The following is a 14,225-nucleotide window of genomic DNA, read 5'->3' as shown; positions in this document are numbered from 1 at the left end:
TTGTAAGTTTTGTTGGAGTTTCGATGTGGTGTGAATGATTTAAAAATGTTGTATACTACTTTGGCGATTGCTGTAAATTTTGTTATGTTCAAGCAAAATAAAATATTTTATTTGATTTGACGTCACCTCTGCTAGAGAAATCCTAGCATTCATCCTTACCTCGCTTCTGCTGGAGAATTAATAACATTTGCCCTTGCTTTTGTTACAGAAATCATAGCGTTTGCCTTCACCTTGTCTTTGCTAAAGTAATCTAAGCATTTTTGCCTTCTGTCTTACCTCTGCCTCTGCTAGAGAAATGTTAGCCTCCCTATCATTAGCCGTACTTTGACGAAGTTATCTTGGCGCTTTGCAGTCAGGAACACATTTATCTCATACTTCATGGAGGAGGGTATAATAATAATAATAATAATAATAATAATAATAATAATAATAATTTTATTTGTCATGAAAATGTATTACATCATTGACAAAGTCATAGTATATTGCTTATTGTTAACCAAGTCAATACAATAGTCAATAAAGTCTTACAAGTAAATTAAATAAAATAAATAAAAAATCACAAAAATGACAGTACAAATTGTCAGTAACAGTAACAAACACATTAAAAATCAATACTTTTGGTGTTGAAGAATTCATCTAGACTGTAAAACGGATTCTCCAACAACCAGAATATAACTTATTCTTAAAGATATCAAAGGGATATGAGCAATATTTTTTCTCCAGAAAGTTATAAATTTTCAAAGATACTACAACATGACTGGTGAGGGTTTTGCTTAATCGAAAATGTCCAAGTCACTTGGCAGGAAGCTAAAGTCAACAGAATATAAGTTAGTACAATTGTGATTAAGTCTGCTCTCGGACTAGACTCGCTACAATCACTAACTACAGCCGCTAGAAGCTTCAGTGCATATATACTAGTCACATCAGGGACAATAGTCGTATGTGAAACAACACTAACCAGTGCTCAGCTGCTATCGTTGAGCGATTATCGCAAGAGAGAGGAACAATGCTCCTTTAGTCTAGTCCCTCATGGACTAATCTGAGTACTTGGGTTACACACAAGTAAAGGCTAAATAGAATATGTTCACGAAAAAAAAATTATATAAAGTGGGGTTATTAGACATTCTTCAGTAATTGTATACATTGTAATTGCAACTTGGCATGTTTCTGCCATCAGGGAAGAAATGCTTGTCATGCGTACATTTATAAAAGATACTGGTATCTTCTTTTATTTTTCATTAGATTTGTATAATTTTTATTTATTTATAGTTAAATACTATTTCATATGAAACAAATAGATGATTAAATTTTTAAAATAGGCTGGAAAAAGGTGAAACTCTTGGTGAAAATTTAATTGAAATACAATTATTAGTACAATATCATTTTAAGCAATATTAATTGGTTTTTGTTTGTTAGTGGTTGACTATCATAATAACATTTGAAGAGCTTACTTTAAAAAGTAACTGCATTGTGACCTGAAGATTTTTTTTTAAATTAACCACTACACATAAGATAAACCAGTTTTTTTACTCTTTTCTAAACTATAGAAGATATATTCTCATTATAATTATATGTGGTTTCTGAACTTCAGTAACTGAAAGTGAGAGTGAGATATTTATTTGGCCAGTTTCTTAATTTTTGTAGCACACTCAGTACTCATTCAGTGCTTTGTATAACAGAGAGGTACTTTGGTTTGTTCTTCAGGCCATAGATGTTGATACAAACTAAAAATGTTTAAACTACAGCTTTAAATAAACAAATGTTATGCTATAATATATTTAAAGAATGCCTCTATATTAAAGGGTAAGAGTCAAAATTCTTAGAATTATGAAAGACATATTATAAAAAACAGTATTTAATTTTGTTTTGTTTTTTTCAAAATATGTTATTTACAACCAGCCATTAAGTTTCTGTATTTGTGTAACAAATTTTATATCACACTACGTTATTTTTTTAGGAAATTGAACCATGTGTTGGGTGTTATACAAATCCAGCTAATGTAAAACTAGTGAAAAACTGCTTCGATGATGTAAATGACCCTTGTGGAAACTGCAACTGCAAACCAATGTGGTGTGTGAGCTGTATGGGGCAATGGTGAGTTAAACAAAACATAAAGTGGTATTGCAAGTGCCTATGTAATTTAATTAATTTTAAACTTAACCCTTATTGTTGTAAACATGCATTACAGTAGCAGCTCAAAACACTGAATATACGTATAACTAATTTGTTTTAGTATTGCAATATGATGCAAAAAAAATTCTCATTCATTTATACACTAAGTTAACTCTTGGCCTGTAATATACAAAAGGTTTTAACAGATTAAATAATGAAGCATTATTTATATGTGACTTGTAATAAGCCATTAACTTATATAATTTAATAAATTCACCATTAGATATGTAGAACTTAATATGCTTAAGAATATTTAAACTTGTTTTGAATATTTGTAAACTTACTATAAGGAAAGAAGATTGAGCCATGTGTGTCATAGAAGTCTCAAAAAGTATTTTTGTGAATTTATAAGACAATGGCTTCGACATAACTAAGTACGGTGAAAGCTATCAGATATGGTGGCACAGTTACAAATACTGTATAACAATTTCTGTTAAAATTCATATATATTAGGGTAAAATCCCAGTTTCTTACATAGTATTACTGGATGTGGTTTTATTTTGATTTTTTATTAACACCTAATCTTGTACACATTTTTTTAAAAGACCCAGAACTCACCAATCAAAGGTACCTGAAAATTGAGTTTTACCCATGCCCCACCAACCAAATTTTAGCATGGGACTGAAAGTTATTGGGGTTGCATTGAAATCTCGCTCAGTTTAAAAGTTTGGCGTCATAGTACGATATTTTGAGATAGTCCTTATACAACTACTATTGTACTTTGACATTTTTGTTGCAACAAAATTCAATATAAATCTTATAAAAAAATGATTTTACTCAGACTTGAATTTTGAAGTCGAAGAAGCAATCTTTTGATAAATAATTCAGAAAAAGTCATAGTTATTGGACTGTATAAGTCTCCAAATAGCTTATTCAAATGTTCTTGGACAAACCCGATTTGCTTATGAAATCAATCCATTGACATAAATTTGTGATTATAGAACATTTCAGTATTATTATTTTTGATCACACCAGCCTGACAGCTCAGCTCTTTCCTTATTCGATTTATATGGGATGTGAACTCCCCCATAAGCATATTGGCATGATAACGTAATTAGGAATCTTCAAGATTTTCTAGTCCTGATTCTTTTTTAGTTGGCCATCTCAGACCATTTGCTCTGGAAGTTGTCTATGGATGTGACCTGGAAGAAGAAAAAATTCCACTATCATAAATAGAGTTGTTCAACCCTGAAACATTGTACAAGAAACATGGAAACCTTTGCATAACACTAAATGATCAATTTAATTAATTTAACAAACATTTCATGTACCATGTAAACAACTGTTTTCCTTTTTAAAATAAAAAAGGACATTACAAAAATCAAAACATCAGTAAAAAAATGCATGAATATCCCTGGTATCCTTATAGCAAGACAAAATCCTAAAATGTACCATTCAGTAAAAAGGCAGACTAACAAAGGAAATCTTACAACCTTCTATAGACATTATATAATTTGGAATAAAGCCATACCTGTAAATGCTGCAAAGGCTCGTGACATTGAATTAAAGTTAATAAATACTGAAGATGTTTCAAAAATGGCTTGTACGATTATTAACACTAATAAATATTGAGGTTTTAAAATTGTGCGTAATTTTTGATAAAATTGATGTAAAGGGAGAATTAATAACTTTACTTTCGGAAATAGCAGATGCCTGTTAGGCCTTCTTTGCATCCGTTGCAACATCTTGTTCGTCAATTCCAAACTATCAAACTTCACAATAAGACAAAAATTGCAATTATTTCAACTTCAACTGCAATCACTTGAAATTGCCTTTAAAAAATCAGCATCCTTTGAGATATTTTCTAATGAAATGCAAACACAATGATTGCATAGTATTTGTATTTTTTAAGTTGTCTAAGTACTTTTTAATGAATCTTCTTACTTTTGAGGAAACTATTCTTTGTTAATTTTTTGGTGGCTGATGAGGAGGGGCTATATTTATGCGACTGCAGTTCAACACAAACTAGCTACTTGAACTCGGCAGTGACAAATGTTGTAGCGGGGAAGATGCATGATCAAATACTGCGCACACCGCAGACCTGCCTCATGTCTGGCTGTTGCACCATGAGATTGCAGGTTAAAAAAAAAAAAAAAAAAAAAAAAAAAAAAAAAAAAAAAAAAAAAAAAAAAAACGGCTCTTGTAATAAGCAGGCAAAATGATTTTTTTTAACAGCTGGAAATATGGATATTGCGTTTTTAGAAGGATAAGAAAATTGTCTTTAAATGTCCATTTAATTATGGCTGCCCATTAAGATAATGGTTTGCTAACCCATACATACATCATTGTTTTTATGCATAAACAGCACTAGAGTTCCAAACAGGATTTGAACTTGCCCTAATTGTAATACGAGAACTAGTTAAGACTGTAGTATAATGTCACAGGAATGTGTGGAAAGTTAACAAATAATAAAGAATACAATTTACTGTGTAGGTTTTACTCCAGACAAGACGAAGGACATCCAGAAAGTTGGCTATCTTCTAAATGTACCTGCCCGTTATGCCGCAGCGTCTTCTGTATCTTGGACATCAGTCTCTTAGATGATGTACCAAATGGCAATCAAGGCTTCCACTTTGTAAATCGTTTGGATTAGCAAAAAACTATATTTTTCTTTAGTATTTGAAAAAGGAAACTTTGAGAATATGTATTTGTCAATGGGACCTGCTTTTTTTAATGCTCCCCAAAGAAAGAACATTTTGCTACTCAAAATGTTTAAATGGCAATCTCCCTTTGTGATCCATTATGGAAAATGGAGTAATAAACCAAACATTATGATGGAAGCAAGATGTCTTTACCTTTACTCTTTTCCTCTAAATTTACCATAAAAATTAGGTTACATTTACAAAAATGTTTAATTCTTGAACATTCTGATAAAGGAAAAATATAAGTTAATGGTTCTCAGTAATGTAAACTCTCTTTAGCAAAATGCAGGATCACTCTTCATTAAAAATTGTAATCTCTTACCAAAGACATGATTTTCAAACACATTTTTCACTGATAATTTACCTCGGTACAAATGTTTAAATGTCACTTGTGAATTTTTATAGCCTTTTAGATTAAAATGATGACTTTCAATATTTAGTAAAAATATCAATCTTCTGGTATGTACCAAAATACTCTGAATTTTATTATCTTTTTGATAATGTAACACTAAAAGATGGTATCCTTATGAGAAATTCAATTCATAGGAGCATCTGTCCTTTGGGGGGGGGGGGTCCTTCCTTAAGTTTTTACATACATAAAATATCTCAAGGTTTCTTTTTCCATGTTCCACTGTTGTTTATTCAATTAGCGATAAGGTAAGCAAACTTGAGCTCACTTTGTGTACTGAGTCACAAAACTATGAGTGAGAAAATCCTCTTATTTTGCTTTAAGTTTCGTTCTTAATTCGTATTATGGTTTTTTTTTTTCATTTTAAGTATCCCAATATATAGACAAAAAAGTCTGTAATCTTTTTAATAGAAAGGAGAGCTATGTTTATTTTCACAGTTGTTAGTTATGAGTTAAATATTCATTTAAAATTTACTTGTTTATAAGTTGATTGAATGTCACATTTGTCCTAGAAAATAATCTAAATTTGTGTAAATCAAGGCTAGTGATAATATTTATTGCAAACATTAATTTTTTGTGAAGGACTGGAGGTTTTGCCTCAAAGATAGTATAATAGATGAAACAGAGATGGTTCAGAATGTTTATTAACAAACTTAATTTTATGTTGGGTAACAAAATAACTTTTTAATGTTATGAAATGTTTACAATCTTTGAGTGTAACGGTGAAAGAAATCCACATAATTTTAGCGATTGTTGAACAAACTATGTTTTTAACAAAATAACTATATTAATTTTAAAATCTTTTTAAAATGGCTCTTAACAGTTTGTTCTTATTTATGAAATAGTCAGTTCCCATTATTGTAAGCAATCTTTTAAATACATTCATTAGTTTAAATGATTTGTATTTGCCATTTTTATAAAAAGAAGTGTTTGTTGATACCAATGAAGTTAATGTTCAAGCCAATAAATGTTTGTTATAGCTTTAAAATAAATCTAATTTTGTTATGAAATATTGTTGTAATTTTTTCCCACTCTAAAATACATGAAGATGTAAACTTCTACATAGTCTATGTATGCATACAGGACATTTTCATCATCAGACCTCACCTGGAAGACTTATTGTCAATATGCATGATGTAGTGAGTTGGCTTTCCAATACTTATTATTAAATCAACTAAATAATTTTCTTTGTTTTTGAAATTTTATTCCACTATTTAAACTATCAATAAATGATGAAACCCAACATTTATTGCTGTGTTTTTATTGAAATTATGTGAAATATTTTGTAACATAGAGTAAAATTTGTAGTAGTAGTGAATGAGTATCGAGAGGTTTTCGCCAGTAACATTGGCAAGGCAATATATGTTTAGACTGATTTAGAGGTGACTGATGTGGAACCCGTATGTGTCTAACTATGCAAGTCCTGCATTTTTAGTGAGTAAGGATGGAACCAACAAGAATGGTAATGTATTAGTCCAATCTGAACAGTAAGTATCAGAGGCTAGCTAGCTCTGGAGTCAACAATAGTTCTGACATAATTGTTCTTTTTAGCAAAAGTTGCTATTAGGTAATTGATTATTTTTAAATAAAATGCTCTTGTGGGGGCCGGTCCCGTTCATCCCCCCCCTTCTCCCCGTCGGTGTGCCCCTGCACCGGATGGAAAAAAATCATTTATTTCATGGACATTTACATGTATTAAGAATAGTCCGTACCGCTATACATAAAACTTGTCTTTATTTAAAACTGTATTCACTGCACAATAGCGTCAATTTTCTATAAAAACCTATACTAATAAAAGCTATACTAATAAAAAGCTATACCACTCGTATTTTGTAACTTTTTTAAATTTTAATAGTTATATTCTTATAGCAAAATATTTATATGCTCATTGTCAACGTTTGTTGTTAAGACAGAAACTCCTCAATACTGTAAGGGGTTTTTGACAAGATAAGTTTCCTTAATCCCTTCCCAAAGCATCCCCACTCTCCTGCATCAGCAATCAGGCAATGAAATGTAAAGCCTGACTCCATTATAAACAAGCTGATTTTCAAAAAACGTGGTCCTATGTTTTGTAATTATAAGATTTAGTTCATTGTGAAGGTGGTGCTACCTATGGCAGTGTCAAAAAGATTAACCCTCCATCGGGCGCTTAAAATTAGAAACACCATCAGGCGCTCACGGAGGTTTCCTCCAGGTTAGTGAATAATGGATATTATAGTCGTTTAAACTGTTTTTATTTGTTTAAATATTCATAATGATTTAATTACAATGTAATATATTCATTTTTAGAATTTAAATAAAAATTACTCTCTTATGTAATGAATTTTCCAAATAAGAATTTCGATATTTAAAAAAATGTTATTGTATAGTAACAACATTATTTATTTTAAGGAATAATGCAATTAATTGTAAAAATGTTCAACCTTCTGTAATAATATATGGAAATTAACTTAGTTTTTAACTTCTTACAAAAACAACTTACTTCAATTCTTGAGATATTAAGGGGGGTTTACACGCTACGATAAATTGCTGCAATTTATTGTAGTGATCTAATTGCTGCAACTTATCAGTGCGTGTAAACGGTACATCGCAACGATTTATCGGGATCGTTGTTGGATTGGGTGGTTGGTGCCAGCCGGCATAAATTTCTGAGATCCGTAGCGACAAGTTGAGACGTGTAAACGGGTAGCACCAATTCATCGCTGCGATGTGACTCAGTTTGAGTCTGATTAATCACGGAGCTAGGTGTTTTGTTTTGTTTGTGGACAAATACTATAACAAATGGCAGTTCAAACCCCTCGACAGTTCCTTAGTGAATTTATCGAATTATATCGGAGTTTTCCCTGCTTGTGGCTCGTTAAGAGCAAAGAATACTCTGACAGAAATAAAAAAGACCTTGCATACGTAGAACTCGTAAAAAAATATAAGGAATTTGATCCATTGGCAGACAGGAACATTGTTGTGAAAAAAATTGGTGCATTACGTACGGTGTATGAAAAAAGAATTGGCAAAAGTTAAAAGATCGTTGAAATCCGGGGCAGGTGCAGATGATATATACAAACCTAGTTTGTAGTACTTTGACCTTCTGCAATTTTTGGACGACCAGGACTCTGCAAGACCCACCAGGAGTACAATGGACGATGATGAGGATAATGAGGAAGAAACACAACAAGAAGTAAGTTGACTTAATTTTTATTAACAGCAGAAATACTAGCTATGTTACCAAATTATTGCATAAACATTCAAATTTCATAAATAAATTAATAGTTTATTAATAAATACAACAAGTATGAATGAATTATTCATATACATTATTCAAATTAACAGTATGTTGCCTAGTAAAGTAAATAATTGTTATAACTACTACATCAGTTAAAGACTCATCATAATGCGTTTTACTATTAACTGTTAATTTCAAACATTCAATGCACTTTTTTCTTGCCAAGGAACTGATCCCTCCCCATTAAAATACGTACAGAACTTTTCTCGGATTATCTTTGCTTCTTGTAAAACTCGACCTCCAGAACGTCGGTTGTGTAATATATCAGGATTACACCTGGCACCTATCTGAATAGTACCATCGATAATATTTTCGTTATCAAAATATTCAAAAGGAGTGTACGTGACTGATTTTTTACGCAAAAGGTTGTGCAAAGCACAGCACGCAAGAACTACTGATACAATTGTTTCAACCTTTAAATTAATTGCAGTGTTGAATATTCGAAAGCGTGATGTTAAAATCCCAAAAGTGTTCTCAATAACTCGCCGTGCCCTCGATATGCGACGGTTGCATACTCTTCTCTCATTATTAAGTGAATCCCGACTGTAAGGCTTAATAAGATCAGGTCGCAGTGCAAAGGCATCATCCCCAACAAAAACATATTCCAAATCATGATCAAAAGAAACCGGCTCCGATTCAGGTATATTCAATTGCTTATTTATTAGTTTTTCGTAGAAAATAGTGTTATTTAGCACACCTCCATCAGATATTCTACCGTTTGTTCCTACATCACAATATATAAATTCACAATGAGCATTTGCTACAGCCATCAAAACTATGCTGTGTGTCTTTTTGTAGTTGTAATAATGAGATCCGCTATCTTGTGGTGGAACGATCTGTACATGTTTCCCGTCTATCGCACCCAAACAATGAGGAAATTGCCACATTTCTTCAAAAGCTGAAGCAATTTTTAACCACTCATTTGTTGTTTTTGGAATCTGTAAAAAAATTATTGTATAAATAGACTATTAATTAGGTCTAAATCTGCTACAATTTTTAGATTTTATTGGATAGCATTTTTAATGGATATAGATAGGAAATAAAAATATGTTTATTTGATTTTGTTTAACGAATTAATTTGTGTCTTCCATTATTTATGTATTAGAAAAATCTTTTATAAAACATGTTCTACATTTCAGGATGATCCTGAGTATATTAATCTAGACAACTTCAACCATCAAGGGGAAGTCATTACAACATCGTCTCTGCCAACGTCAGGTGATGATAGAGCAAGTGCATCGTCAAGAAGTGTGACACCAGCCCCAAATGTACCACGCCAAAAACGAAAAAAGAACCTAACCACTACTGATGAGGTGCTTCAGCTAGCGGGACAGCAGCTGAAAGCGATTCGTCCTGATGATGAATTTGATGCTTTTGGAAAGTATATCGCCCATAAGCTACGTTCGCTTAAAGGAAACCAGTCGGTATTCGCACGAAAACTCATGAATGACGTGATTTATGAGGGGGAGCTAGAAACCCTCACAAAAGATTACAAAGTAATGATCAGTCCATCACAACAATTTAATCCTCAACAATTGTACCCACCACTCCCAAACCAACCATACTTCCCTCAACAGTCAGATCAAATATTTTATTCTCAGATGCCCTACCCTCAACACCACAGTTCTCGTCCTTCAAATAACATTCAACGGCCTAACACTCCACTCCAAAACTATCATACACGATACCCTGAAACTCTGAAACCTGATGCTGCCAACCCTACTAAAATAATAATGCCGAAGTCTCAAAACAAGCCAACTCCCTACAACCCAATACTCAACAACCACAATCACCACAGTTTGAAACTCAACAACCCACTTACTCGATGAACACTACTAGTGAATCAGTATATCCTAAACAATCAATGGAAATCAATGCTTCAACATTTTTTACAAATTTTTTGGAGTAGCATTAAAATATCATGAGTTCAATAATCTATTCTATTACTTAACTATTCACTTGACATTGTATTATACATGTTTATAGTCTAGCTATTGTATTACATTTTTGAAGGTAAATAAAAATTTTTAAATGACGTACCTGTATGAGTTTTTTCAATACTTTGTAGATAGCCTCACAAGTTTCAGGTATAATTTTGCAGAGAGCAGGTTTCGATATTGCAGTAGAAAATTCCATATCCTTCAAGCTTCTTCCGGTGGCAAGGAATCTTAAAGTAGCTGAGAGTCTTTCGTGCGGGGATATTGCTCTTCTCATAACCGTATCATTTTTCAAAATAATAGGAGAAACTAACCTTAATAAATCAATATAGGTATCTTCATCCATCTTTAAATAATTACGCCAGTCATTTGGTTCATTTCGCAATTCTCTCAATAGTTTGGTATGAGAAAATGTCCTTTTCTGCAATAACCACTGGCGGCTCCACTTTCTTCTAGGGTTTCGCGTCTTTCGAAATTTAATCGCTATGCACACTGCATACACTGACCACAACAATACTTCCTCCATGTCCGAAACCGAGATCTAAATGAATATATCGACACAATAAATTGGCGTATTTAAACAGTTATCCCAACCACGATTGATTGCAATAATAAATTGCTGCAACCACATCGCAACAATTTATCGTAGCGTGTAAACCCGCCTTTATACAATTGTAATGTCAATTATTATTCTAAAATCAAAATTTATTCTTTACTAAAAATTTTTTAACACTACACAAAGTTTCAAAACATTTTCCTTCTGGTTCTTATAACGACAATGTTCACTCCATAAACAGTACTGAAATGTTCCCTAGCACACGGGTACTGTACTGACAAGTCTCCCGTTTTCATTCTCCATTTCACAAAATTCAAATAAAATATATTGTAAAACTTAAAAAGAAACCATCACAGGTCAGACATTTAGGCGCACACGGATTATTACTCCATAAAAACTAAACACTATAAGGCGCTCACGGAGATTTCGTCCAAGGACTACAAACGACATCGGGCGCTCACGGAGGAATCGTCCGGTCTCTCACGGAAGTAGACCTCATACTTGACAGATTTTGACTAAGATAAGTGGGAGGCAATTGTTTCGCTTCCCCGAAAGATGCTCGTGAAGTACACTGCGGGACACGACTGCCAACATCAGAAAAGTAGTACTATTTTTAATAATAAAAAATACACGGAGGAAAACTCCGTTTAGCGCCCGATGGAGGGTTAATATTCTGCAGAACAAACAAAGCTATATATATATAATGTATATGACAGGAAATGTTAAGAGATTGCTCTCTCTAAATAGCCTTCTGCAAGAAAACCGTCTGCTTTTATTGAATATGGTTGTTAAAGCTTTTTCTGAGTAGCATAATGCAACTAAATGCTAAACATAATCTAAAAATGTGTTTATATTATCAGTGTAATAATAAATCTTACCAACTAATCAACAGATTAAAATGTCAGTACTCTGAATATGTTTTACTGGTATGGGTGGTTGGAGCAAAAAAATCCAGAGAGTGAATAAAAATAGTTTTTTACAAGGTTTTTTTAAGCATATTTTTAAAAGATGGAAAGGGAATGGCTGGGTTTTGAAATAATCTGGCAACCTATTATAAACTTTAGGTCCTAGAAACCAAAGAGCTAAATTTATTGATCATAAGATCAACAGTAGGGGCTACAATTACTAAGTTAAGGCCCACGCATCATTGAGAAGAGCGTTTGAATCAATGTATTTGTAATTTCTTAAGGATTCCAATTTGGAGCTCGCCTTAGCAATAGATAGTCTGTAAACACAAAAGATGTGGCCATGTCGAGAAAGTCCAGGGGCACGGTATTATCCTTGATGCTCAACCTGATCCGGATCAGCAACCACCATAACATCCAGCAATGTGTTGGCAGTAGCTGTGTGGTGAGTGGTGTTTAGTTGAAGAATAGTTAATTACAGGAACGGAAAAGGTTAGTCAAGTTGGTCTTGTAGTTATCAGGTCCCAGTAAATTGCAGTAAAATCAACAAGTATCCCATTATTTCCTTTATTTGATTATGTTTCTTTCTTATTGTGATTTAAACGATGAATTAACTAATATTTTGCAGAGAGCACAAAACGCTTGTTTCGGATATATATATATATATATATATATATATATATATATATATATATATATATATATATATATATATTTATTTATTTATTTATTTATTTAACTTGGCTCTGGATGAACATGTGTCTCAGTATTATGTGCAGCTTGGTTGGTTGAATATTAAAGAAAGAAGAGAATATAACATAATTAGGTTTTCTTTTAAAAATAATAATGTTAAGTTGAAGTATGTGTAAACCACAACTGATTGTTATTTGTGTAATTGTTGCCTGTGAAAATGGTGGAGTTGACCTTTAGTCTAAACCTACACGGGATAAATAAACAAGTTGTTCACTGGGTTACCCCACCAATATAAATAATATGTGGTAAAAATCACCACAATAATGTGACTGATGCTACGATAGTAGCAAAGTATACAACTCCATTCAAAGAGAGTATCCATGATGTTGGTCTTGACAATTTTTTTTATAAGATAGTTCAGTTCAGTTCAAACCAGCCAAAAGCAGTGTAAATCAAATAAATAGTATACCACGAGATTATTATTACTTAGAATAAAGCAGCATTAACAGTTATACGTACAAAAACAATGTAATTACAAGCATTACAAATTTACAAGCAATAATAAATAAATATATACTGTAGGTAATAACAAGCAATATAATTTGAAATTTAATAACTAATACATTAAAATTCTAAGTGACTACAATAAATAAATAAATAACGCAGTGATATCAATAATAAGTAATAAATATTGCAGTGGTAAACAATAGAATCTGACATTCCCAAACCAAATAAATAAATAGTCTATGTATAAATAATCCAAGTGTGCAACAAGTAGTATAAACAATATATATGACTTTGAAACAGTACAACTTTAACACACTTTCAAGCAAATTCTTTTGCAAAGTTATTTGCTTGCTATGCACAAAAACAATGAAATAACAAGCAATAACAAATAAATAAATATATATATATATTGTAGGTGGTTTGAAATTTAAAAACATTTAATAAACTATGTTGTCACCACTTAGTTTGTCACCAAAAAGGAAAGAAATCTGTGCTTTGAAGTTCCTGGGCATATTTTTACAAACTGACTTAAAATGGGGTAATCATATTGACAATGTAGCCACCAAACAAGCAAAGGGGCTCTTTTTGTTGAGATCTCTAAATAGCAGTGTTACTCCTGACATCCTTCTGAGCATATACTACGCTTACATTCAAAGTCATCTTAGCTACGGTATCTCCTTATGGGGTAATTCCGGATGGTGTAAAAAAGTTTTTACGTTACAAAAGAGAGCAGTCAGGTTATTATGTAGCGCTCCGGATCAAACCCATTGTAAACCTTTATTCATATGACTAGGAGTAATTTCATTGCCATCACTGTACGTCTTCTCAACCTTGTTGTATATTAAAGAAAATATTAATAAATTCAATGACCCAACCAGTATTCACGGCTTTAACACAAGATATAAAAATAATTTAAACACGAAAAGATGTATGTATACTAGTACACAAAATAGTTTTGAATATATGGGTATAAAAATGTACAATGTTTTACCACATAATATCAAGAAATTGCCGTACAATAAATTTAAGTCAGCAGTTAAGAGCTTCCTAGTCGAAAACTGTTTATATGAGGTCTGTGAGTATTTTGACGTAGTTTAATCTAACTTTAACTGTAAAATATTCTA

The 14,225-nt window shown here is 32.1% G+C and overlaps 2 protein-coding genes across 2 annotated transcripts in view; one reads left to right on the top strand and one right to left on the bottom strand.

The window, feature by feature from the left end:
• The window catches only part of LOC124368762 (E3 ubiquitin-protein ligase TM129), a 39,470-nt gene extending 33,237 nt beyond the window's left edge, over window positions 1–6,233 (top strand). The window contains exons 5-6 of the mRNA XM_046826112.1: window positions 1,958–2,094; window positions 4,606–6,233. Of these exons, the coding sequence (XP_046682068.1) occupies window positions 1,958–2,094; window positions 4,606–4,765 (297 nt within the window). The 3' untranslated portion in view covers window positions 4,766–6,233. The remainder of the gene's footprint in view (window positions 1–1,957; window positions 2,095–4,605) is intronic.
• A 2,166-nt stretch (window positions 6,234–8,399) lies between these two features.
• LOC124368761 (putative nuclease HARBI1) lies at window positions 8,400–11,119 on the bottom strand. The gene is made up of 2 exons (XM_046826110.1): window positions 10,544–11,119; window positions 8,400–9,441 (listed from the first exon to the last, which is right to left on the bottom strand). Exons 1-2 carry the CDS (start codon window positions 10,964–10,966, stop codon window positions 8,638–8,640), a joined length of 1,227 nt encoding a protein of 408 aa, XP_046682066.1. The 5' UTR covers window positions 10,967–11,119; the 3' UTR covers window positions 8,400–8,637.
• Window positions 11,120–14,225: the final 3,106 nt, after the last annotated feature.

The sequence above is a fragment of the Homalodisca vitripennis genome, chromosome X (assembly GCF_021130785.1).
Source record: "Homalodisca vitripennis isolate AUS2020 chromosome X, UT_GWSS_2.1, whole genome shotgun sequence".
Taxonomy (NCBI): Eukaryota; Metazoa; Arthropoda; class Insecta; order Hemiptera; family Cicadellidae; genus Homalodisca; species Homalodisca vitripennis.
Note: the sequence above shows the minus strand (reverse complement) of the source record. Positions and strands in the feature narration are given on the sequence as shown.